The sequence below is a fragment of the Notolepis coatsorum genome (assembly GCF_963971535.1).
Source record: "Notolepis coatsorum genome assembly, chromosome: 7".
NCBI classification, from domain to species: Eukaryota; Metazoa; Chordata; class Actinopteri; order Aulopiformes; family Paralepididae; genus Notolepis; species Notolepis coatsorum.
In genome coordinates this window covers 179,123,536-179,151,226 of record NC_140171.1, presented here as the reverse complement: position 1 = coordinate 179,151,226, position 27,691 = coordinate 179,123,536, and the positions used below count along the sequence as shown (strand labels likewise).

The following is a 27,691-nucleotide window of genomic DNA, read 5'->3' as shown; positions in this document are numbered from 1 at the left end:
GTAGTCCTAAACTCCTGCACCTGCTCCAGCTTCCTGCTTTAGAGATGTAGTCCTAAACTCCTGCACCTGCTCCAGCTTCCTGCTTTAGAGATGTAGTCCTAAACTCCTGCACCTGCTCCAGCTTCCTGCTTTAGAGATGTAGTCCTAAACTCCTGCACCTGCTCCAGCTTCCTGCTTTAGAGATGTAGTCCTAAACTCCTGCTCCAGCTTCCTGCTTTAGAGATGTAGTCCTAAACTCCTGCTCCAGCTTCCTGCTTTAGAGATGTAGTCCTAAACTCCTGCAGCTGCTCCAGCTTCCTGCTTTAGAGATGTAGTCCTAAACTCCTGCTCCAGCTTCCTGCTTTAGAGATGTAGTCCTAAACTCCTGCACCTGCTCCAGCTTCCTGCTTTAGAGATGTAGTCCTAAACTCCTGCTCCAGCTTCCTGCTTTAGAGATTTAGTCCTAAACTCCTGCTCCAGCTTCCTGCTTTAGAGATGTAGTCCTAAACTCCTGCTCCAGCTTCCTGCTTTAGAGATGTAGTCCTAAACTCCTGCACCTGCTCCAGCTTCCTGCTTTAGAGATGTAGTCCTAAACTCCTGCACCTGCTCCAGCTTCCTGCTTTAGAGATGTAGTCCTAAACTCCTGCTCCAGCTTCCTGCTTTAGAGATGTAGTCCTAAACTCCTGCTCCTGCTCCAGCTTCCTGCTTTAGAGATGTAGTCCTAAACTCCTGCTCCAGCTTCCTGCTTTAGAGATGTAGTCCTAAACTCCTGCTCCAGCTTCCTGCTTTAGGGATGTAGTCCTAAACTCCTGCAGCTGCTCCAGCTTCCTGCTTTAGAGATGTAGTCCTAAACTACTGCTCCAGCTTCCTGCTTTAGAGATGTAGTCCTAAACTCCTGCTCCAGCTTCCTGCTTTAGAGATGTAGTCCTAAACTCCTGCTCCAGCTTCCTGCTTTAGAGATGTAGTCCTAAACTCCTGCTCCAGCTTCCTGCTTTAGGGATGTAGTCCTAAACTCCTGCAGCTGCTCCAGCTTCCTGCTTTAGAGATGTAGTCCTAAACTACTGCTCCAGCTTCCTGCTTTACACAGGACTACACCGAGGAAGGTTAGTTAGTTGGTGCGGTACTGACAGTGTTGCTGGAGACAGGACGGTAGTGGCTAGAAGGCATCCATATTACAGACGGCTACGTTGCATTGTGGGTCACGTGACTCACCGGACCTCACAGAAGCTTTATTGAGCTCTACCTGTCAGCCACGCCCCCTCTGCCCCTTTTTCGAATTATAATGACTAAATTCCAGTAATTCTGGTTATGACATATGACACTTCATGTTGTGTGTAATTTTATATAGGTTTTGTACAGTATGTAGGTTGTGTCACAACATGAGGTGTGATCATGCACTCACTTTGCTGCTAGTGTGAAATCCCACAATCTCTCTCTCTCTTTCCATCCCCTTCTCTTATCTCTCTCCATCCCTCTCTCGCTCTCTATTTCCATCGCTCTCTCTCATCCATCTCTTTCTCTCTCTCTCGCTCCATCCATCTCTCTCTCCTACCTCCCTCTCTCTACCTCTATCTCTTTCTCTCTCTCCCTCCCTCCACCCCTTTCTCTCTTTCCCTCCCTCTCTACCTCCCTCCCTCTCTACCTCCCTCTCTATCTCTCTCTCTCTCCCTCTCTCTCCATCTCTCTCCCTCCACCCCTTTCTCTCCCCCCTCCCTCTCTCTCCCCCTCTCTCTCTCCCCCCTCCCCCCCCTCTCTCCCCCCTCCCTCTCTCCCTCTCTCTCCCCCCCTCTCTCTCTCCCCCTCTCTCTCCCTCTCTCTCTCCCACTCTCCCTCCCCCCTTTCTCTCTCCCCCTCTCTCTCTCTCCCTCTCCCCCTCTCTCTCCCCCTCTCTCCCCCCCTCCCTCTCTCTCCCCCCCTCTCTCTCCCCCCCCCCTCTCTCTCTATCTCTCTCCCCCCCCCCTCTCTCTCTCCCCCCTCTCTCCCCCCCCCCCCTCTCCCTCCCCCCAGGTGTCCGTCTCCAAGGCTCCCGGGGAGATAGTGGGGCTGGCAGTAGTGGAGTCTGGTTGGGGCTCCATCCTGCCCACGGTGGTGGTGGCCAACCTGCTCCACGGCGGGCCTGCTGAGCGCTGTGGGGAGCTGAGCATCGGGGACCGCATCATGTCGGTGAACGGCACCAGTCTGGTGGGCCTGCCCATAGCCACCTGCCAGAGCATCATCCGGGTGAGGGCACTTCTGACAATTCCCCCTGCAATGCCATTTCCTGGGGATCCACTAGTGGGCACTGTGCTTCCATAAGCCGTGGAGGTGTATCTAGTATAGCAGAAGAAGAAGTGTTGTTTCCCGGTCGCCAGTAGTTTGCAGGCCAGTAGTTTGCAGGCCGGTAGTTTGCAGGCCGGTAGTTTGCAGACCGGTAGTTTGCAGACCGGTAGTTTGCAGCCGGTAGTTTGCAGCCGGTAGTTTGCAGGCCGGTAGTTTGCAGACCGGTAGTTTGCAGCCGGTAGTTTGCAGGCCGGTAGTTTGCAGGCCAGTAGTTTGCAGGCCGGTAGTTTGCAGGCCGGTAGTTTGCAGGCCGGTAGTTTGCAGGCCAGTAGTTTGCAGCCGGTAGTTTGCAGCCGGTAGTTTGCAGGTCGGTAGTTTGCAGGCCAGTAGTTTGCAGGCCGGTAGTTTGCAGGCCGGTAGTTTACAGGCCAGTAGTTTGCAGGCCAGTAGTTTGCAGGCCGGTAGTTTGCAGGCCGGTAGTTTGCGGTAGTTTGCAGGCCGGTAGTTTGCAGGTCGGTAGTTTGCAGGCCAGTAGTTTGCAGGCCAATAGTTTACAGGCCGTAGTTTGCAGACCGGTAGTTTGCAGACCAGTAGTTTGCAGGCCGGTAGTTTGCAGACCAGTAGTTTGCAGACCAGTAGTTTGCAGGCCGGTAGTTTGCAGACCAGTAGTTTGCAGGTCGGTAGTTTGCAGGTCGGTAGTTTGCAGACCAGTAGTTTGCAGGTCGGTAGTTTGCAGGCCGGTAGTTTGCAGGCCGGTAGTTTACAGGTCGGTAGTTTGCAGGCCGGTAGTTTGCAGGCCGGTAGTTTGCAGGTCGGTAGTTTACAGGTCGGTAGTTTGCAGGCCGGTAGTTTACAGGTCGGTAGTTTGCAGGCCGGTAGTTTGCAGGCCAGTAGTTTGCAGGCCAGTAGTTTGCAGGCCGGTAGTTTGCAGGCCGGTAGTTTGCAGGCCGGTAGTTTACAGGCCGGTAGTTTGCAGGCCGGTAGTTTGCAGGTCGGTAGTTTGCAGGCCGGTAGTTTGCAGGTCGGTAGGCCGGTAGTTTGCAGGTCGGTAGTTTGCAGGTCGGTAGTTTGCAGGCCGGTAGTTTGCAGGTCGGTAGTTTACAGGCCGGTAGTTTGCAGGCCGGTAGTTTGCAGGCCAGTAGTTTGCAGGCCGGTAGTTTGCAGGCCGGTAGTTTGCAGGTTGGTAGTTTGCAGGCCGGTAGTTTGCAGGCCGGTAGTTTGCAGGCCGGTAGTTTGCAGGTCGGTAGTTTGCAGGCCGGTAGTTTGCAGGTCGGTAGTTTGCAGGTCGGTAGTTTGCAGGTCGGTAGTTTGCAGGCCGGTAGTTTGCAGGTCGGTAGTTTGCAGGTCGGTAGTTTGCAGGTCGGTAGTTTGCAGGCCGGTAGTTTGCAGGTCGGTAGTTTGCAGGTCGGTAGTTTGCAGGTCGGTAGTTTGCAGGTCGGTAGTTTGCAGGCCGGTAGTTTGCAGGTCGGTAGTTTGCAGGTCGGTAGGCCGGTAGTTTGCAGGTCGGTAGTTTGCAGGCCGGTAGTTTGCAGGTCGGTAGGCCGGTAGTTTGCAGGTCGGTAGTTTGCAGGCCGGTAGTTTGCAGGCCGGTAGTTTACAGGCCGGTAGTTTACAGGCCGGTAGTTACAGGCCGGTAGTTTGCAGGCCGGTAGTTTGCAGGCCGGTAGTTTGCAGGCCGGTAGTTTACAGGCCGGTAGTTTACAGGCCGGTAGTTTGCAGGCCAGTAGTTTGCAGCCGGTAGTTTGCAGGCCAGTAGTTTGCAGGCGGTAGTTTGCAGGCCGGTAGTTTGCAGGCCAGTAGTTTGCAGCCGGTAGTTTGCAGGCCGGTAGTTTGCAGACCGGTAGTTTGCAGCCGGTAGTTTGCAGGTCGGTAGTTTGCAGGCCAGTAGTTTGCAGGCCGGTAGTTTGCAGGCCGGTAGTTTACAGGCCAGTAGTTTGCAGGCCAGTAGTTTGCAGGCCGGTAGTTTGCAGGCCGGTAGTTTGCGGTAGTTTGCAGGCCGGTAGTTTGCAGGTCGGTAGTTTGCAGGCCAGTAGTTTGCAGGCCAATAGTTTACAGGCCGGTAGTTTGCAGACCGGTAGTTTGCAGACCAGTAGTTTGCAGGCCGGTAGTTTGCAGACCAGTAGTTTGCAGACCAGTAGTTTGCAGGTCGGTAGTTTGCAGGTCGGTAGTTTGCAGACCAGTAGTTTGCAGGCCGGTAGTTTGCAGACCAGTAGTTTGCAGGTCGGTAGTTTGCAGGTCGGTAGTTTGCAGACCAGTAGTTTGCAGGTCGGTAGTTTGCAGGCCGGTAGTTTGCAGGCCGGTAGTTTACAGGTCGGTAGTTTAGCAGCCGGTAGTTTGCAGGCCGGTAGTTTGCAGGTCGGTAGTTTGCAGGCCGGTAGTTTACAGGTCGGTAGTTTGCAGGCCGGTAGTTTGCAGGTCGGTAGTTTGCAGGTCAGTAGTTTGCAGGCCAGTAGTTTGCAGGCCGGTAGTTTGCAGGCCGGTAGTTTGCAGGCCGGTAGTTTGCAGGCCGGTAGTTTGCAGGTCGGTAGTTTGCAGGCCGGTAGTTTGCAGGTCGGTAGGCCGGTAGTTTGCAGGTCGGTAGTTTGCAGGTCGGTAGTTTGCAGGTCGGTAGTTTGCAGGCCGGTAGTTTGCAGGTCGGTAGTTTGCAGGTCGGTAGGCCGGTAGTTTGCAGGTCGGTAGTTTGCAGGTCGGTAGGCCGGTAGTTTGCAGGCCGGTAGTTTGCAGGTCGGTAGGCCGGTAGTTTGCAGGCCGGTAGTTTGCAGGTCGGTAGGCCGGTAGTTTACAGGCCGGTAGTTTGCAGGCCGGTAGTTTGCAGGCCGGTAGTTTGCAGGTCGGTAGGCCGGTAGTTTACAGGCCGGTAGTTTGCAGGCCGGTAGTTTGCAGGCCGGTAGTTTGCAGGTCGGTAGTTTGCAGGCCGGTAGTTTGCAGGTCGGTAGTTTGCAGGCCGGTAGTTTGCAGGTTGGTAGTTGCAGGCCGGTAGTTTGCAGGCCGGTAGTTTGCAGGCCGGTAGTTTGCAGGTCGGTAGTTTGCAGGTCGGTAGTTTGCAGGCCGGTAGTTTGCAGGTCGGTAGTTTGCAGGTCGGTAGTTTGCAGGCCGGTAGTTTGCAGGCCGGTAGTTTGCAGGTCGGTAGTTTACAGGCCGGTAGTTTGCAGGCCGGTAGTTTGCAGGTCGGTAGTTTGCAGGTCGGTAGTTTGCAGGTCGGTAGTTTGCAGGTCGGTAGTTTACAGGCCGGTAGTTTGCAGGCCGGTAGTTTGCAGGTCGGTAGTTTGCAGGTCGGTAGTTTGCAGGTCGGTAGTTTGCAGGCCGGTAGTTTGCAGGCCGGTAGTTTGCAGGTCGGTAGTTTGCAGGCCGGTAGTTTGCAGGTCGGTAGGCCGGTAGTTTGCAGGTCGGTAGTTTGCAGGTCGGTAGTTTGCAGGTCGGTAGTTTGCAGGCCGGTAGTTTGCAGGCCGGTAGTTTGCAGGCCGGTAGTTTGCAGGCCGGTAGTTTGCAGGCCGGTAGTTTGCAGGTCGGTAGTTTGCAGGCCGGTAGTTTGCAGGCCGGTAGTTTGCAGGCCGGTAGTTTGCAGGTCGGTAGTTTGCAGGTCGGTAGTTTGCAGGCCAGTAGTTTGCAGGCCGGTAGTTTGCAGCCGGTAGTTTGCAGGTCGGTAGTTTACAGGCCGGTAGTTTGCAGGTCGGTAGTTTGCAGGCCGGTAGTTTGCAGGCCGGTAGTTTACAGGCCGCGTAGTTTACAGGCCGGTAGTTTGCAGGCCGGTAGTTTGCAGGCCGGTAGTTTGCAGGCCGGTAGTTTACAGGCCGGTAGTTTGCAGGCCGGTAGTTTGCAGGCCGGTAGTTTGCAGGCCGGTAGTTTGCAGGTCGGTAGTTTACAGGCCGGTAGTTTGCAGGCCGGTAGTTTACAGGCCGGTAGTTTGCAGGCCGGTAGTTTACAGGCCGGTAGTTTGCAGGCCGGTAGTTTGCAGGCCGGTAGTTTGCAGGTCGGTAGTTTGCAGGCCAGTAGTTTGCAGGCCGGTAGTTTGCAGGTCGGTAGTTTGCAGGTCGGTAGTTTGCAGGCCAGTAGTTTGCAGGCCGGTAGTTTGCAGCCGGTAGTTTGCAGGTCAGTAGTTTGCAGGTCAGTAGTTTGCAGGCCAGTAGTTTGCAGGTCGGTAGTTTGCAGGTCGGTAGTTTGCAGGCCGGTAGTTTGCAGGCCGGTGCAAAGCTTGACTTCCGTTTGAAACACGTCTCTGGATATCGGAGGGAAAGAATAGATGGGAAACTTTATTAATTTCCTGTCATTCGAATGTGGATCTTTACCCTGCTGTATGTGGTTGAATACATCCCCTTTTTTATCTCACATGTTCATCTTCTTCCCGTCACTTTTCTGCACTAAAATACCGCCTTGATCCTCTTTCTTTCCCACAACAGGATCTGAAAAGCCAGAGCAGCGTGACGCTCAGTATCGTCCACTGCCCGCCGGTCACCATGGCCATCATCAAGAGACCAGACCCCAAGTTCCAGCTGGGCTTCAGCGTGGAGGACGGCATTGTGCGTGATGATGATGAGTCATCTCTGTGTGTGTGTGTGTGTGCGTGATGATGAGAGTCATCTGTGTGTGTGTGTGTGTGTGTGTGTGTGCGTGATGATGAGTCATCCTCTCGCCTAAGGCAGAGACCATATGCCATTTGGAAGAATCGATAAATCTAGATTTTTTTTAATTATTATTTTGCATGTGTGGCTGTTTTCCGTTGGGTGCAGGAGGTGGTGGGGGGGGGGGGGGGGGGGGGCGCGCCGCACTACGAGGGCCATTTCATGTATGCACGAGGAAGGACAATAATGATGATCTAGCGATGATTTCAGGAAGATTCGATAATCAGCCGAAAAATTACAACGTGTTTTGTGTATTATCGCGTCTTTCTCTGGAATTACTAGAAATCACAACCTATACTCGTATTCAAAACGGTATAAAACGGAAATGTACCGATGAAAAAACAATCCGTTTTGTACATGTTGACTGCAAGCAACTTACTGATAATCGACGAGTGTATTAGACCCATAGCCATAATTTAAGATATATTTTAATCACTCGCAAATCTCCCAGTCCTCCCATTGATTAAAGCGGTGGTGCTCTAGCGCCCTCTTGCGCACTTAAGCCTGGCGGTCAATGAGTTAATATCAATATTACACTCACGGACCTATATGTTACAAGTGAAAGCCATCTAGAGACCCAAAAAGTGCAGTACTGGCCAAAACCTGCTAGGCGGCAGTATCGAGAGCGCTTGAAACCCTGTTCCAGACCGTGTGTTACATTTAAACCCCTCCGGGCGCAGAATATTGGTTCAGGCAAGTCTAGCGGTTCACACGATCACTTGGAAACGCGTCCAATGCCCCTCGATGGATAAGTTGTGCCACATTATGTCCGGGACCAGATGGACATCAGACAGTTGGAATATTCTTTTTGGAATAAGCCAGATCTAAGGTAAGGAACATCTGACGTCAATTCCAGCTTGATCCTACAATGATTTCATACTGATCAGGCCGATCAGCGTGTGTGGTGTTCAAAACGAAAGCCGTTACTGGTGATCAAAGAATACAAATAAAAAATAAAAATCAATGATAGCAGTGTGAACGCATAATCTCTGTCTTAAATTATGGCTATGTGTCTAATCTGCCCGTCGTTTATCAATGACTTGTTTGCAGTCAACATTGTCGAGACGGATTGTTTTTTAATCGATTCATTTTCGTTTTATAGCATTTATAGCCCTCGTTTTCAAGGAAAATATATAGATACCATGATAAACACCCTTTACTGGAATATTCTGGCATACACAAAAAACGTTGTAATTTTTCGGCCTATTTATGAATAGTTTTCAAATAAACGCTAGATTGATAGTATATGTGTACTTATGCACGCTATAGAAGCGATCTGAAAAATATATTCTCATTTCCTGATCAACGCACACACACACACACACACACACACACACACACACACAGGGCACACGCTGATATATAGGTCAAAACGGATCCGATTATCCCAAGACTGGTAAAATAAATTGCTTACCTCAGATCAGATGTTATCCAAAAAGATTATTCCAATTCCTGATCGCCATTCCAAATATCGATCGCGTTTTTTTAAATTTTTTTTTTTTTTTTATTATCTTTCTTCCCCTCCTTTTTCCCGATTTTTCTCCCATCCCACCCTTCCTGGTTGTTGCGTACTTTCCCCTACTGTTGGTCCGGGAGACCGGAGACTGTCACATGCTTTCCTCCGACGCATGTGCAGCCTGGGGCAGGCCAACCTGGCCGCGCAGGTTCTCACCGGGGAGAGTGTAGCGTGTGGGAGGCCACACTATCTCTCCTTAGTTCCAACCCTTGCTGAGCAGGCGCCCCGACCGAACTGTAGGGGTCGCTGTCCACAACGCCCAGGACCCACCCTTCAGCTTCCCACCCCCTGATACATCCAATTGTATCAGCGTGAGAGGACAGCCAAGCTGATAGCAACGCCGGGAGCTGGATTCGAACAGGCGAATCCTAGTGTCTCCCGGTGTTGGTGACGAACGTAATCTCCGTGCGCCACCTGCCCCCTCGATCGCGTTTATTGATTCAGCGTTGGGTACTGTAAATGATGTATTCCACGCATTTTCCGGCTCGGCGAATCACTTGGGTCTCTTCAGATGCCTCGCCGGAGAAGTAACATGCATATATAATAGCATCGTTTGAACACAAGAAGCATCGAGAGTCCGGTCTGAGACCCATTAGGTGCAATCGTCTAGGGGTCAGATAAGTCCTATGAACAAAGTTAAGATTAATCTGTTGGTGATCTGGGTTGCGTGATGATAGCCGAACATTTTCCCAGACTGCATCCCAATCAAAATCTACTTCCAGGTTTGGGATATCCTTCCTCCAAACCGAGTCTAGGGGAAGGACCTTATATGAGGACGTAAGTAAGTGGCGATAAAAGTCAGAGACGAAGCCTCTCGACGTCTCCTTGTCATAAAAGAATTTGTGAAATCTGTGGTGCTCAAGTGGAGCATCACATGGGACGCCGTGAGCCCTCTAAGCTGCTCTTATTTGTAAATAGAAGAGATAAGTGGAACTGGTGAGGTCAAATTTGTTGAATATATCTCGATAACTGTGGAGACCATGGTCATCGAAGATATCCAAGATCGCTAACGCTGTGGCGTCCTTGACGAAGACGGACAGGAGCACTTGGATTGGTCCCCTGGCGCGGCTCACGTTGCGCCTGTCTGCTCCCGGCTGCCCTTGGGGGGGAAGGACGACGGGATGGGTTAATCGCAGATACGAATTGCATGCATGCATCTCATGTGTGCCAATTGATGACCTCGGAGCAGGTCCTAAATTATTATGTGTGTATGCCTTTCTTTTCCCATCCAGGGTATCTGATAGGTTGTTGTTCAATAAGGAGTAAATTGTTATTAAATAGGGGAGAATGCCTGTGCCATTTATGGTGGTTAGTACACGTTTTCTGTGTGTCACGCCATATCCGGATCACATGTGTAACAAGAGGGCCAAATCTCAAGTTGCATTGCTTAACACTTTAGTTGCCAAAGGACGAGTTTAGGCGTCCTTCCCCGCCATGCTCAAGTTGCCGAAGACGCCGTAACTCGTCTTTGATATCAATATTTCAAAAATCTGTGATCGGAATCATATTTCCTTTCCGGGGCCCTGAGACACAAGTGTGATCTCCTCTCAATCCTCTAGCGGTTCAAGACCGCCATCTGGTGGCCGATCGGCAGATCGAAAAAACGGATGTTACCTTTAACCCGGCAGGACTCACTCCATATGTGGTCCGGGCACTCGCTAGTGTTAGAGAGACTCAGTCTTCACACAGTGAACATCGATCGCTGCAAATAACTCAAAAAAACAACATGATTTGGACGTATATATTATTATACAACCTGGAAATGGACCGGGTATTTCAACATCCCATAATGGAAAACTGTCTACCCCACGCTGATCGCCCAACGGCCCGCGGAGACTGGGGTGAGTTTTAGCGTGTACAATTACCGTGTTCGATACTAACTGCTATGATGAACATTTGACCCACATTAGATGAATGGTATAACGCTGCCCACGGAATTATAAACGCCCCTCGCCCATCCGGTCAACATCAGATGACGTGTAGTAACTTCCAGAAGTCCGTCCAGTTGGATTTTTTTATATCGCGCCGATTGCTATCAAACTGTATTTGATCATCAATATAATGCATTTGGGGCTATAAATCACGTTCTGGAGAAAGCTGCAGAAAGAGATGAAAACATACTTATACTTTAGATCATATTTTAGTATGAATATGTGAATGAAAATGTTTAACGTTCATACACCCTGAACAATACATATAGGACATTGAATGGGCCCTAATAATGGCAATTTAGCAATAGAATTTAAAAAGTTATAGCCCTGCAAAGAAGGGGAACTTCTCCATAGACAAATAGAGCTGGCAAGGGATGGTATATCATGAATTTAGCCTTAGGCAATCAAAGTGTTAATTGATATGTTGGTGTACACTATATCCTGCAGTCTATGTGGTGCCACTATGTTCTCCTCTAATGGTCTCCAGGATACAGATGCTTGAGAGTCAAACCAGGTGATCAGTGGTCTTAAAGAGAACGCTTTAAAGTAATATTTGAAGTCTGGAAAGGCTAAACCCCCCGTCGGTTTTATTTCTCTGTGCAGTGGATCTTTTTAATCATGGACGTTTGTTCCAAATGAATTTATATGCAGCGGAGTGTAGTTTTTGCCAGTAACCAGCAGGGGGGGGGTGTAACGGCAACATCGAGCTGATGAAGTTAATTCTGGGCAAATCATCAAACAGTGTTGCAACTTGGGTGCTGCAGTCTTGAGTGCATAGTAGTGAAGACATAGTATAGTAGGAAGCAATATAGACAAGGAAGATTACTTAGTAGGAAAGTGCATAATACTGAAAGACAAATGTTAGTTTTTTTTTTTCACACCGGCCTACTCAATTATGTAGTGTTATGGGTAGATCCATTCAGTACTGTAAGTAATTATATAAAAGGTAATTGAGTTTATATCTATCTCTTTATATCTATCTCCATCCCTTTCTCTTTATCTCCCCCCTCTCTCTCTCTCCCCCCCCCCCCTCTCTCTCTCTATAGATCTGCAGCCTGATGCGGGGGGGTATAGCAGAAAGAGGGGGCATCCGCGTCGGGCACCGCATCATTGAGATCAACGGGCAGAGCGTGGTGGCCACGCCCCACGACAGGATCATCCAGATTCTGACCAATGCCGTCGGGGAGGTGAGAATTGATTTTTAGATTTGATTAATTCATTATAGTTAATTGGTAATTGACGGTAATACGTTATGTATTGTGTGCCGTACAGTGCAGAGATTTTCACCACTGTTTCTCAAATATCCACCTTCAAAATGGGGGCGATAAATGAGTGACCCCACCATAATTTTCTCCATAATTTTCCACGTGGAAAGAACTTTGGAAATATCGTGAAATACTAGTACTTTTTTTTTTTTTTTTTGATTTTTTTTTTGGCGTTTTATCGCTTTATTACTACTGGGCAGTCCAGTAGAGAGAGACAGGAGGAATGGGAGACAGAGTGGGGGGAAGACATTCTGCAAATAACGACGGGTTCGGGAATCGAACCCGGGTCGGCCGTGTCGCGGCTGAGCGCGCTATGTGGTTCGCCACTGGGGCGCCCATACTAGTACATGTCTGACTTATTCAGGCACATAGCTCTTTCTTTTTATACATGTATTTATTAGTCGTCAAGGTACAGTGGAATACAATACACATTGAGTGGCACATTTTGTATTTTTGCCATTCCCCCCCTCCCCTTCTCCCCCCCCCCCCCCCCCCCTCCCCTTCCCCTTTAGTCGTTATGCCAATTCCCTTCCTGGTCGTTGCCCTACTGTCGGCCTGGGGAGGGTGTAGAACTACCACATGCCTCCTCCGATACATGTGGAGTCAGCCAGCCGCTTCTTTTCTCCAGACAGCGAGGACTCTCACTGGGGGAACGTAAAGCGCGTGGGAGGTTCACACTATCTCCCCCAGATCCCCTCCCTGCTGAACAGGCGCCCCGACCGACCAGTAGGAGTCACAGTTTACCACGACCAGGACGCGTGTATATTTTACCCAACAGAGTTGCACTTCCGCGTTCGGTTTGCGCGATCTGATTGGCCACTGAAGTTTTTTTCAGCGTCAACCGCGTTACTCCTAAAGGGCTCCGCACACGGCGGGCGGTTTTAGCCAAGCCACGACTTTTTTTGCGAGCCGACCGACAGAATTGTATCGCCTCCATTGTTATGAATGAGACGACCCACACGGCAGGAGATTTTGAAGCGACGATCGCACAGCTATTTCTGTCGCCTCGCTAAATATCGCCTCAATCCTATTTTTTGAAAGGACAGACAGTGAAGGAAGGACAGTGAGGACTTCTACAGTAGAAGTAGTACAGAAGTTCTACTGGTGTATCATTTGTACACCATTAATGTATCAATACATTCATTGATCAATAACCTACGTATTATTACCATGCTACTTATGTTCATTATTATTAACAGGAACCATTTAAATAAATAACGTTAGTTTGAGAAGCTATAGTGGCCGCTTGTCATTAACTAATAAATGAACAATGCGCCACGATGCACCTACTAGTGTTTTAATACTCGGGTAACAAAATAAGTTGTGGATGTTGACAGAGTTTAATGTCCAGGCTGCAGCTGATGTGGTTTATAAGCTTTATTGTCCAAAGAAAATGATGGTTGAGAACAGAACAGTTTGCGTCTTCAGTGAAAACACATTCTCTCTCAGCTTGTCCAATCGGTGGTAGTGAACGTATCGTAGCGATCAGGCATGCAGTAATGTCAGGAAGAATGAGGAGAGGTTGTATTCGTATATGGTGGTTTAATTCCAGCTCAATATGGTTTTACAGGTTAATACTCTCTCGTAAAGCACAACACAGCTACCTGCTAATATATATACGCTCGCTTCACGACAAACTAACGTCCGGTCCCGGCCGGCGGTCCGCCCTCCTATATCTCCCGGGGGGAAACACCCCCCAGCTAAACAGAGCGACACATAGCTTATTATACCTGAACGGTCGCCTCTGGTGTGGGGGGCTAAGCGATTGTCGTTGAGCGACAGGCGATCGCATTGCCAGGCGACATCGGTCGCCCGCCGTGTGCAGACCACTTAACAATCGCGCCAGCAGGCTGTTACCCTAACCCAGGGGTCAGCAACCTTTACTATCAAAAGAGCCACTTTTCCCCCGTCCCACAAAATAAAATGCTCAGGGAGCCGCACAACCTATTTACCCTTAAAATGAAGATAACAGTGTATAACGTTTTATATATCCCCAAGCATACCCCACATTTAGCATAAAACGCCTGACAATTGCATACCCAAAGTAATTTGCGATTTATTATACTTTATACTTATAGCACACAGTTTGTTGCATTAATGGGATTATAAATCAACAAAAATACTTTTTTTGACTTTTATTGCTGTTTTTACCTGTTATAACAAAGGAAAACCTCAAACTCTTATGAAGAGGAGAAAAAATACTGGCTGTGTAGACGTATTTTTAAATAAAACACAGAAGAGGAGACACAACACTGGTGTCTGTAGACCTACTTTTAAATAAAACCCTGAACTATTCAGGTATATTTGAGTCCTTCCCTTATTTGTGGAATATTTATAAAATAAAAAGTAGTCTACTTTGAAAAACGAATACCATGTGTAGACCTACTTTGAAATAAAACACAGAAAAGGAGAAAAAACACTGGCATCTGTAGACCTACTTTGAAATAAAACACAGAAAAGGAGAAAAAACACTGGCATCTTTTTATTTTTTTATATTTAATTCTTTTATTGTTTTTTAAACGGACATATAAACAAACATGACAACACACGATAAGATATACAAGCATTAATTCAGTGCATATCCAATGAAATTACCATTTAGTCAAATGTCTTATACAGGATATACCCCTAATACCTGTTATCTAAAAACCTACATACATATGCTCCAGCTCAAACCCCCCCCTCCCGGACCCCCCATTGGATAATCCAACCATTATAACTTGTTCCTAACCAGACACTACCATTATATGCTAGCTTTTATTCTCTCTACACTGGCATCTGTAGACCTACTTTGAAATAAAACCCTGAACTATGCAGCTCTATTAGAGTCCTTCCCTTATTTGTGGAAAATCTATCAAATTTCGCACCACATATCAGGCATACAGGTAAGCCTGCATCGTTAGTCATGAAAGCAAATTAATCTGTCCACACTGAATTAAACCCTGCCCTAACCTTAACCAACTAACCCTAACTAGGGGTGCACGATATTGATTTTTTGACCCCGATATCGATAACTTTCTGCTCCTCAAGGTCGATACCGATAACCGATATATATATATTTATTGTATTATAATTTTTTTTTTAATGTATATTCCTGTAGTGTTGACCTAACCAGATTTATCATGACATGAGCATTACTACTATGAACAAAACAAAGCCAAGAGAACAGTTTTGACTCTTCAAATAAAGTGACTATATTTATTTTTCCAAATAAATATAATTTGAGTCGATCACAAAATTCACAATCCGTCAATGTCATTAACACTTTCAGAGCCCTTGCTTAACCTTGATTTACCCGTTGAATGCCACCATCCACTTCAATGTTGGCGTTAAAAACGCCTAATCTATGTTTTCAATTATGGCTATGTGTCTAATCTGCCCGTCGCTTATCAATGACTCGTTTGCAGTCAACATTGTCGAAGCGGATTGTTTTTTTATCGGTTCATTTTCATTTTATAGCATTTTGAAAAGCCCTCGTTTTCAAGGAAAATATAAATATTCCATGATAATCGCCCTTTTCTGGAATATTCTAGAATACATAAAAACTGTCATTTTTCGGCCTATTTATGAATCGTTTTCAAATAAACGCTAGATTATCGATAGTATAATGTGTACGTATGCACAATCTGAAAAATCCGATTATCTGATTTCCTCAAAGCGATTGCGCACACACACACACATCACACATAGGGCAAACGCTGAGATCTCAGCGAATACAACTCTGATTATCCCAAGACTGGTAAAATAGATTCCTTACCTCAGATCAGATGTTCTCCAAAAAGATTATTCCAATTCCTGATCGCCATTCCAAATATCGATCACGCTTATTGATTGATTATTGGCTGCTGTGAATATATATTCCAGGCTGATTCCCGTCCCGCGACGACTTCCATGTTGATCAGACTTCTTGCCAGCACAAGGAGCCAGCTGGCTCCGCCTCTACATATCTACAGATCCCAGGTCAGTCTAAGCGACTGACCTGCAGTTACACAGGGATAGACGATAGGGGGCGCTTTTTTCCAATCTGAGCTCCTCTAGGGGCTGCTGTACCAACGGGAGACTCGGTTGATTAAATATGATTTCAGATCGCTAATAAAACAATAAAACGATATTTGTCGTCGTGGGCACTCACCGGGGGGGCTGATCAAACGAGATATGTCGTCCGTGGCACTGAAAGGGTTAACAATGTGTTTCCCTGAACAATGAGTGAACTAAAAACCAACAGGTATTGTGCTTTGTCAGTAGGGATGGGTACCGTTCACATTTGAACCGATACGGTACCGGTACCTGTAAATCGATACCGGTACCCAACGGTACCTTTTTTCGGTACTTTAGTCTCTAAAAATGTAATCTACCTACCTCAGTTGTAAAAAAAAAAAAGAAAATTGCCATTGCCCCGACTGCTTTGTTGTTGAATCAAGTCAAATCCTAAGTAAGCATATATTGTGTGTGTGAACGTTGACAAGAAAATTAAAAAGTAAAAAATAATAAAAAAAAAATGTAAAAAAAGAAATAATAAAATAAATTTATCAGAGCTATCAATCATTTTATCTGGTTTATCGGGATGACGTCATAATTGCTGATATTGGCCCGATAATTATCGTGCATCCCTAACACTAACCTTTTTTTTTTTATCAAATTTTTATTATTATTCACATGAAACAAGACAACACATTAACCACAATCACAATACATAGAACTTCACAAGAAAATAACAAAAACAATAATAATAATACAGACTAACAATTATACAGACAAGAGAAAAGAAAACAGAGTTCAACCTTCTAAATTTTAATTCCAAGGGGTACTATCTAATAAATGGTCTTTCCCAGTGTTCAGCCCCGATTCCCGGCCGTGTGACCCTATATTAATAAAACGTACATCTCCAATCCACCACAAGGACCATTTTTTGCGAACACGACCCGAAAACAGAGCAATGAACCTTCATGAAAAAACAAAAACCTGTAGAGGTGTTCCATAGACTCACAGAGACCGTGTAAAAGTGGCCAAACAGTGAAGAAATAGTTAAATAGTTAAATAGCTGCCCCCCCATAATATCCCCAGCTAAACTCAAGATGACAAGACAAAAGACAAGACAGACAAAACAAAACATTTCCTCCTCCCCCTCCCAAGAGACCGCCGGACTCACCCGAACACGCACCCCAACCCCGCTCCACTGCGGTCTTTACCTTCTCAGCTGCTGCGAACCACAGGTCAATTCCAGCCTGCCCCACCCCAATCACCCGGGCTGTGGATATCTCAAGATAAATCACATCCAATAGAGTTAGGGACCAGTTAATCATTGTAAGTTTCTCAGGCTCCTTCCATCTCATTGCTATTAGCTTCTTCGCTGCTGTGACGCCCGCTAGGACAACCCTTTTCAGTTGTACGGACGCGGGTAGTGTCGTTATATCGTTCAGGAGTAGCGTAACAGCTGTGAATGGGATAGTTAAGCCACACAGATCTGAAAGTTTGTCCGTTATTGACCTCCAGAAGCGGGCCACTGGTGGGCAATCCCAATACATATGCATATAAGTGCCAGTGGCCTTTTGAGAGCACAAAGTACACCGAGAGTCGGTTATCAGTCCCATAGCATACAGCTTCCTAGGTGTAAGATAGGTCCTATGAATATAATTAAAATTAATTTGCTGGTGATTGGGGTTGCGGGAAGATAATGCCACATTTGCCCAAACATCATCCCAGTCAAACTCAGGGTCCAACTCCGGAATATCCACACGCCAGATTGTATCCAATGATACATTTTTATACGTGGATTGAATTAAGAGCGTATAAAAGTCGGAGACAAACCCTCTGGATGTCGTCCTGTCCACTATGAGCCTGAGGAAGGGGTGTGGGTGCAAGGCTTGAGCCCACGGTACGCCATGCGCCCTCAGTGCTGACCTTAGTTGAAGGTAAAGAAAGAAGGACTCGCCGGGAAGATCATAAAATTCTCTTAAGTCCTGAAACGCACGGAGGCCGTTCTTATCATAAATATCCTCCAGAGTATGCACTCCCCTCCTTTGCCATTGAGGAATATTAACCGGCTTGTGTCCAACAAGTAATTGCTGGTTATTAAAAATTGGAGAGTCCAGGTGCCAAGGGCATTTAACCCCACACGACCTCTGTACATTACGCCACGTTTGGATCACGTGAGTTATGATCGGTCCATACCTCAGCCGGCATTTCGAAATAGAGACAGTGGAGTACACTACATCCTGCAATCTTAGCGGAGATACCGCCGCCGCTTCTAAGGAGCGCCACGATACAGCCTCTACAGGGTCTAGCCAGCACATCAGAGGTCTCAGTGAAAAGGACCAGAAATAAAGTTTAAAATCAGGGATTGCGAGGCCCCCATCTTGTTTTCTACGTTGAGTAGTAGCCCTTTTGATTCTCGGGCGTTTGTTATTCCAGATAAACTTAGATACCATCGATTGTACCTTGCGCCAGTGGTCTATTGGAGGGGGCAGGGGGAGCATTGAGCTAATAAAATTTATCCTAGGCAGGATGTTCATTTTGATTATGGAAGCCCGGGCTTGTAAGGAGTTAGGAAGGGACGACCACCTGTCTAGATCCTGGCGTATTTTATCATAAGTACCCGTGAAGTTGTACTTAGTAGTTTGGTTCAGCGTGGGGAATATCTCTATGCCCAAGTATTTAAAATGTTCTACTATGGGGATATCAGCTGGTAGTCGTACCGCCTTGGCCAGTTCATTAAGAGGTAGGCAGGCTGATTTGTTCCAGTTAATCTTAAAACCTGACAATTTACCAAAGTCGTCGATTATCCTCAATAATTTTGTGGCCGACCGGGAGGGGTCGTCCATGAAAATCAGCAGGTCATCCGCATAGAGAGCAATTTTGTGTGGAGTATTGTTGACCATTATGGGGACGATGTCCTCCGATTGCCTAATAAATTGGGCCAAAGGTTCGAGGGAAAGCGCGAACAGTCCCGGGCTCAGAGGGCAACCCTGTCTAGAAGATCTGGAGACTGGAAAGAGTGTGGAACAGTTTTTGCCTGTCAGTATCATCGCAGACGGCGAGGCATACAGGACTTTAATCATATGAATAAAACTCTTTCCAAGACCCATGACCTCAAGTACCTTCCACAGGTATGACCACTCAAGTCTGTCAAACGCCTTCATGGCATCCAAAGACAGAACTGTGGACGGAGTTGTATTGTCTTTACTGTTATCGATTACATGCAACAGCCTCCTAAGATTATCTGCAGCCAGACGCCCCGGGATAAAACCAGTTTGATCGCAGTGTACCAATACAGACATAAATCTCTGCAGGCGACGGGCCAGCACCTTGGCAAACACCTTTAAATCGGCCCCGAGAAGACTCAAGGGTCTATAGCTACCACAATCATTGGGATCTTTGTCCTTCTTGAGAAGTAAAGAAATCAACGCCATATTGACATCTCTTGAGAACTCCCCTTGTTCGATAGCGTAATTGATCATATCGAGCATCAATGGACCCAGTTGGTCCCAGAAAGCTAAATACACTTCGGGTGGAATACCATCCCAGCCTGGTGCCTTACCCCTCTGCATTTCAACAATCGTCTCCCTCAATTCTACGAGAGTAATCGGTCTCCCCAGTTCCTTGGCCTCTTCCTCAGAAATGTGGGGTATCTCAAGCCCGCCAATGAACGATTCAAATTTAGAGTCATCAAGATTACCCTCTGAGCTATATAACTGTGAGTAAAACTCTTTAAAAGTGTCATTGATCTTTTTCGAATCAGTAGTGACTGCACCCTGGCTCGTTCTAATCGAGGGGATATCCGAGAAATTATCATTTGAGCGTATTTTCATTGCCAATAGATGGCTAGGTCTGGAGCCGTGAAAATAGTAATTTTGTCTTGTCCTATGTATCAAGAACTCAGACTGTTGTTTAAGTATGGAGTTTATTTCTTTTTTGACTATCTTACGTTGTGTGTTTAGTCGTTCATTATAGTTAGTTTGCAAGGATGCGTATAGGTCCGCATATAATGATTCCAGTCCTTCTAGCTTTTTTGACCAGGATTTTCGCAAATTGGAGGCAAATAGTGTGACATGACCCCTGATAAATCCTTTCAATGCGTTCCACAGGACCCTGGGGTCTTCTACTGTGCCAACGTTGATCTGCAAAAATTCAGCTAGTTTACTCCTGAACTCAGAACAGAAGTCATCGTTCTTTAGCAAGGTCGAATTAAAACGCCATCTGGGAGCTCTTGCGGAGAGCCTGCCAAAGGTTGCCGTAAGGAAAATCCCCTTGTGGTCTGAGAGAGCCAAGGGAACCAATGAGACATCGAAACTATCAAACATATTAGGGGACGCGAATGCATAGTCAATTCGAGAGAAGCTTTTGTGTCTGGCTGACAGGTGAGAGTAATCTTTGAGGGTGGGGTTGCATAAGCGCCAAAGGTCTGTGAGCCCTGTGTCTTTGGCCCACATCCTAAGGGCCTTAGAGGCCCGTTTTTGGTCGCTCGTTTCAGAGGGCCCGGACCTATCCATCTCCGCATCCCAGCACGCATTAAAATCGCCACCCACAATGAGAGCGTATCCATTAAGTTCCAACATATTCTTCGTGATTGTATTATAGAACGCTGAATCAAATGTGTTAGGAGCATACAATGCTATTATAGCCATCTTCCTATGCAAGAATTCAACTTTTGCTATAGTAATCCTTCCCTCCGTGTCCGACCATACATCCAAGATTTTGATATCAAGGTTACGTCTTGTAACTATGACTACTCCTTTCGTCTTATCATCGGCTGAGGATGAGGAGATAACGTGATATTGCCGATTTGCCAGTCTTGACACGTCACCTACCAATAAATGCGTCTCGCTAAGGAGAGCAAGGTCAATATTTCTCCTCTTCAATAGCCAAAGGACACTGGCACGCTTGTGTGGGGCGTTAAGCCCTCCTGCGTTCCAAATTAAAATATTCAATTTAGCCATGGTCGAGCTTGTATAAATGCGTAGAGAACATACCAGTGCAGCCAGGCTGAGCACAGAGGTGCTGATCCCGGCGGGCCCGGACGGTCAATCCCAGGAGTTCAGAGGAGGAACAATTACACACATTTAAGACAACAGTACATAAAACACATAAAAATACCACCCCAGCTACAGCCCCCCCTCCTTCTACTCTAAACCCTACCCCACCCGTCCTATTATAAGGCCCCCTATACCCACTCTCCAATCCCCACCCTATGCCCCATCCACTGAGGATGGTCATCTTCCTATCACTTCCCACTAGAGACATGGATCAATAAGACGCTCCCCACTCCAACCCCCCTCTAAATAAACCCCTGAGTAAACCCCCACTAGTCCAATAAACACAAATAATAATAAAAATAAAATTCAATAAAGATATCGGTCGAAACCCACCTGAGCCCTGGCCCCAACATGAGACAACCATAATGGTAAAAATAGCCATTATTAAATAATAACTCCACATCAACCTGCAACCATCTATTTCCGAATCTGTGCTTCAACGTCGCATTGTAATAGCCCAAAAGGGTATAGGAAAATTCAAAACAAAATTAAATTAAAGCATCCCAGCCGATAGTCTAAGGCAGGATCGGGTCACAGGTTAATTGTGCAAAATTGTGTGAACAATGTCAATTAAACAATGACAAAAAAAAAAAAGGAAGGAAAAAAAAAAGGTGTTATGGTCAAAGTGCACCCCATTAGCTGTCCCTCTGATCAGGCACAACGGCTGAAATGACATAACCTATGTAAGAATAGAATTAAACACATTCATTAATTAATTAATTAATCCGGGGATGGTAATAGGCAACACCTGACACCACCTGTTATCATACATTGTTTCAATAAAGATATCGGTCGGAGCAGTTAGTCCAAGGTAGGATCGAATCACAGTTAAATTGCTCATTCAAATGCCATTAAAACAGCGACAATAATTATTATATAATTACTCAGCATCAACCCTGTAACCATCTACCTTGGAGTCTGCATATTAATGTCGCAACGTTATAGCATAAATGGATCACGGAAAATTCAAAACAAAATTAAGGCAAACCAGCAGTTAGTCCAAGGTAGAATCGGATCACATTTAAATCGCGCATACAGATGACATAAAAACAGCGACAATAAGAAAGAAAAAAGAAAGGAAAAGAGGGGCATGGCTAAAGTGCAAGCCATATAACCATATAGCCATGAAGTGCAAGCCATACCCGACCCAACCTGTTATCATATATTGTATATGCATATTCAACCGACCTTGGCTTCTACTATGGATCCCAAAGTTCAAAACAACCTGGATATAAAAATAAAAGCATACCAGAAGTTAGTTAGGGATTCGATCACTCTTGAATTGTGCAAACCAATGTCCCTTTGAACAGCAACAGCAACTAAAATACGTAACCATTAACGGGTCTCGAATGTCTCAGCGCAGACTATAGACGAAGCCCGCTGGTTAGCCCGAGGCTAGCGCGTAAGCTAGTGATGAATCCGGATAGCACGTTAGCCTATTATGTACATTGTTCAGCTAGCTCGTTAGCTTCCAAAGAGGCGATACACAAGTACGACCATGAGGTCAGCTTTAGCAAGTAACAGAAGTCATTGGGAAGCACCGCCAGTTGGATGGGCATTGGGCAGTTAGCATGTCTGGGCATGACAGCAAGTATTTGTGAACAGTCGGCCTAATCAATGTATATAGGCCCAAACCGCCAAGTCACTCACCCGCCATAGATATCAAGCAACAGACTCGGGTGTCTCCGCGAGATATTCCTTCGCTTTAGCCAACGACCAAAACAAACGCTGACCACCGACCTTCTCCAACACAGATAATTTCGCGGGAGCGAATAACGTGGGCCTCAGGCCTAGTTTCCATAGCTTAGTCAGGACCACCTTGTATTCGGCTCTCTGTGCTTGAACCTCCGGTGTAAAGTCCTCGAAAATGGCCACTTTGTGATCGCCAAGCCTCAGATTACCCCTTCTGGTACGAGCCGACCGCATGATGAGATCTCTCTGCTGGAGTCTGTTCAGCTTGACTATGATGGGCCTCGGCTCTTTGTTCACGCCGGGAGAAAACCTGCCCGCTCTGTAGGCCGATTCGCAGATAGGAGGCAAAGGGAGGACGTCCGTCCCTAGTATCTTCTGCAGCAGTTCGGGCACGGTCTCAGAGAGACGGCCCTCACCGCTGGTCTCCGGTACTCCAACAATCCTGACGTTGTGGCGTCTATCCCGGGACTGCATCTCCTCCATTGCCGACTGTAGTTTGTTGACTTCAGCCTGCCTAGCCAGCAGGGCGGATTCGAGACCCGCCATCTTCTCACACTGTAATGATACCTCCGTCGTTAGCATGGCTATTTCGTTAGCATTAGCCGATGAGGCAGCGTGAATCGTCTCCATCTTGTCTGTCAGCGGGACTACCGCCAGCCGTATTTCTTCTGATATCTCACGACGGAGGCTGACACAGAAATCCGCCAACACTTTCTTCTGTGCTTCAGTGATGCGTGTCTCAGAGTCTGCGTGTAGCTTGGTCATGACCAAGAGCACAGCTTCGCTTAACTCCCCGACAGCGGGAGACGGTGTGGCTAGGCCCGGCGGTGACGGCTTGCTGGTTGTGGCGCATGGTTTCATGGCTCTGGTTTCCACCCCCGTCATCGTAGAAAGTCGAAAAAAGTCGATGAATGTATACTAAACACGACGACTTAGCAAACAAATAAAAAACAAATAAAAATAAAATAAAGACTAATGGGGAGAAACGTATATTCAGCACGGTAGAAGGGAGCTCATGTGAAACACGTCTACTCCATGATCGCTCAGCTCCGCCCCCTCCCCCTAACACTAACCTTAACCAACTAACCCTAACCTTAACACATCCTGTGCCAAAAACGTTGTACAACGTGATTCAAGGTCATGCTAATTCTGCCATTCCACGGCATACGACGTTATTGAGATCATATTAAATTTTTTCGCCATGGTATTCATTAGGGGTGGACGGTATAAACGGTATACGGTATAAATGGTATGAATTTGCTCTACGGTATGGATTTTGACTATACCGTGTAACCGGTAGGGCAGCTCTAAAATAGCAATGACGTCATGTAACCACAGCGCGACTATTTCACTCGCATTTGCCCCTAAAAATAGATATAATTAGTCATAGATAATAGATATGTGCGAACTGGAAAAAGTTATTTAGGAGGCTTCGCGCAGTGGGCGTGCCAGCCCCTACCGCACGCATGTAAACACGGGTCTAGTAGTCTAGTGGGACAGGACACGGGAGGACGGCGGCGTCTCCCTGAGCTAACGTTAGCTTAGCTACCATTACAAAATGACCCAGTCAACTATTCACTTTTAGTTTAATACATGATGAGGCATTGTCTAACCGAACGGTATCTAGTCGGCCAGCTACCGATAGCTCCTGACATCAACAAACGCTCCACAAAGTCTAGTAGAGACGTGTATGCTACCTGTTAGCTCACGTTAGCGCAAGTTAGTTCACCGTTCAAAACGAAATGTCCCATTGAACTAAATAATTCACTGAGGCGTTGTATTACCGTTATATATCCGGCTAGCAGTAGCTACAGATAGCTCCTGATATCAATGTCTTATAACACTGATTCGATGCGTATTCGAGCTGAGGGCTTGCTGAGCACAGTTAAGTAACGTTATACCAATAGGGTCCAGGTGCAGCGCCGGAGAATCCTGGCCGTAGCTCTGCTCGAGGCTACTCGAGTATAGGTCCAGGTGCAGCTCCAGAGAATCCTGGCCGTAGCTGGAGGCTACTAGAGTACACACAGACAGTGGAGCTTGTTGCGTGGTGGTGATGTCTCGCAGATAATACAAGTACAAGTCCAATTATATAATATATATATTTTATAAAAAAAATAATTTATATAAAATAAAATAATTTTTTTTTAATCAAAAACGATGATACCGTGATATATACCGTTACCGTCTATGCTTCAAATTATACCGTGATATACATTTTAGACCATACCGTCCACCCTTCCCTCACGGAGCCTGGTCTGATACAGTGGGAGCCTGCACAACTTTGCAACGCTTCAATACTGCCGCCTGGTGGATGATCGGCGAGTTACAACCGGAAATGGATCGAGTCGATCTCGGTGCATCTGGCAAATGCGTCCGGCACTCACATATTGTTGCGGGACTCTAGACACACATCCGTGTGTAGCGATCGCTGCCATAACGCAATAATCGATATGATTTGGCCGTTTATTATGATTATACAAACCGGAAATGGATCTAGAAGATCGCGTCAAATAAGTGGGATCTTTTTCCTCCAGTCTCATCGGCGAACGGTAGGAGGACGCTGACGTCATTTTCAGCGCGTTTGTTTATTATTATTAATGCAAACTGCTCTGATCAATATATCACCCATACTACATAAAGCATTTACTAACGATCACGGAATTATAAACAACCCCCCCCCCTCGTTCATCCGTGCATGATAAGTCATACATCGCCAACACTCTAATAAATTACACACCAGCAAGAACACTGCGATCATCAGCTGCTGGACTACTAGAGGCTCCCAGAAGCAGTCAAAAGAGGATCGGTAATGCAGCCTTTATCAACTATGCCCCAAAACTATGGAACAAACTACCCCAAAACATCAGGGAAGCCAACTCGCCAGACATCTTTAAAAGACAGCTTAAAACCTATCTCTTTGCTCAGGCATTTCACTGATAGATATCTGCTACCACCTAGTGGCAAGAGGAAACATCAGGGATATCCTGACACAACTTGTATTTACCTGCACTATTCTTACCCTGCCTACTCTTGTACACTGCCTATCAAATTCATGTGTCGGTTATTGCACTTTTTACTTCTTACTGATGACTATTTTTAAACTGAATCATTTTAAACTATTTTTATTATTTGCTAGATCCAAATGTGAAACACTGTGATTATTTGTATTACTGAATAGAGAGCCTATTAGGATGCTAGATCCTAATGTGAAACACTGTGATTTACCATACCTTGCTATGCTCGCTCATGCCTGTATTTTTTATGTCCGTTCTATTTTATAATTTTTTGACTTTTTAAACTGAATCATTTTAAACTATTTTTACTATTTGTGTTACTGAAAACTGTAAGCGGAGAGCCTATTGGGATGCTAGATCCTAATGTGAAACACTGTGATTTGCCATACCTTGCTACCTGTCTATCTTTTTATGCTCGCTTATGCCTGTATTTTTTACTGTTGTGAAGCACTTTGAACTGCAACCTCTGTATGAAAAGTGCTATACAAATAAAGTTATTATTATTATTATTATTATAACGTTTAGGATCATGTACAGTTGAACATTTTTATATAGCGTGTATCGCCAACAAACGGCAGTTGATAATCTATATATGCGTTTATGCCTATAGCTCACGTTCTAGGAATTACTGCAGAAAACGATAAAAACATATTTATATTCCAGACGGTATTTTCGTATGAATCTATGAATGAAAAAGTAAAACGTTCCTACATCCTGAACGATAGATAATCGATGTTGAATGGGCCATAGTAATGTCCATTTAGCAATACAATTTAAAAAGTTATAGCCCTGCAAAGAAGGTAAACATCTCATAGGCTTAGACTGGTGGCAGTGATCATACGTTGATGGATATAAGCGTGGCAGTTAATGTGTTAACCAACTAACCCTAACCCTAACCTTAACCCTAACCTTAACAAACTTCGAAAGAGAGCGACTTCGAAAGAGCTTAACCAGTTTGTTAGGAGTAACGCGATTGGCGCTGGAAAAAACGTCAGTGGCCAATCAGATTGCGCAAACCGAACGCGGAAGTGAAACTCTGTTGGGTAAAATATACAGGCGACCAGGACTCAGTCATACCCCACCGGCTTCCCACCCGCTAACACTGCCAATTGTGTTAGTAGGAACGACTGACCAAGCCGGAGGTACCGCTGACAGCTGGATCCCAGAGTCTCTGCGCTGGTAGGCGAGTGCTTAGTCCACTGCGCTACCCATCCGCACCATTTGTCACCTTTTTAACATTTTGTTTTTCCCTTGTGCAGATTCACTTGAAGACCATGCCAGCTTCAACATATCGTCTTTTAACAGGACAAGAGCAGCCGATATTTCTCTGAGAACGGACGAGATACTTCCTGGTTTGACCAGATTCTGCAGAGAGAAAACGCTGTATCGCATTGAAGCTACATGAACTCTCGTCGACCTGGAACTAATTATGCAATTCATTACAATATCATATCTATTGTCAGGCCACTGAACATGAACTCAACTCTTGTCTTGGCTATATGATTCTTTTTGAAAATGTACATTACATTTGAATTTCACAATAACATTTTAGAACGACAGGATGTGGATAGTTATCGATTTATATTTATAAGATATTTTAAAACGAGAATAGCTGAGATGCACAACGGGGGAAGTCCAATGTTATTATTTTTTACTATTAATTACATTTCTGGAAAACAACTCAATGGATTTTCAGTCTTCCAATATGCTTTGTTGCCACTGTGCCTGAGCGGAGTGCCCTGTGAGAGGAGCCTTGTATCAGTAAGGACCGGCGGTTCATGTGTCTTTCATCATGTGCTTCAGCTTCCATAGACGCCAGTTACGAATGCAGACCAATAAGTGTCTCAGTATTAACTAAATATTGCATAGTATCTCGTTCTGGTTTTGCATTGTGCATGCCATTATGCCATTCTGCCATTATTGTTGTATCGCTTCCCCATCTCTGTGCCTGAAAGAAAGTGTTGATGCAGACAAAAAGGTAACCTTGCCTTAATTGAAAGAGAGAAAGGTATATTTTTAAGGTTGTTTTGGATGTTTATTAAAATGATCTATCATGTATTTGTGTTGCTATCGATCATTTATTGAAATCTATAAAGCACCTCCTGTTTAGATTTTCAAAAGAAATGTTAAATAATTGCAAGTATACGTGAATTGGAGCATTGACTTACACACCACACAAGCACACACTGCTGCTAACATTACACTTTGTATTGTATAGTTTGCATAGATGGAATATAAGTTGTGTATTATGTCTAGTTTATAGTTTTAGTTTATACTATAGTTGTTTATAGCTTATTCAGCTGATAGTTATAGTTTTTCAAGTTATTTGTCAAATTCACAATACAGCGGGCATTGCAGGTAATGAAATTCTTGTGTTTTGAGCT

At 45.9% G+C, this 27,691-nt stretch overlaps 1 protein-coding gene across 1 annotated transcript in view; it reads left to right on the top strand.

Moving 5' to 3' along the window:
- LOC311231859 (uncharacterized protein) overlaps positions 1-27,363 on the top strand; it is a 127,322-nt gene extending 99,959 nt beyond the window's left edge. Inside the window, exons 15-18 of the mRNA XM_084318481.1 lie at positions 1,987-2,199; positions 6,636-6,755; positions 11,351-11,491; positions 26,567-27,363. Coding sequence (XP_084174607.1) covers positions 1,987-2,199; positions 6,636-6,755; positions 11,351-11,491; positions 26,567-26,638 — 546 coding nt within the window. The 3' untranslated portion in view covers positions 26,639-27,363. The remainder of the gene's footprint in view (positions 1-1,986; positions 2,200-6,635; positions 6,756-11,350; positions 11,492-26,566) is intronic.
- The last annotated feature ends 328 nt before the right edge of the window (positions 27,364-27,691 follow it).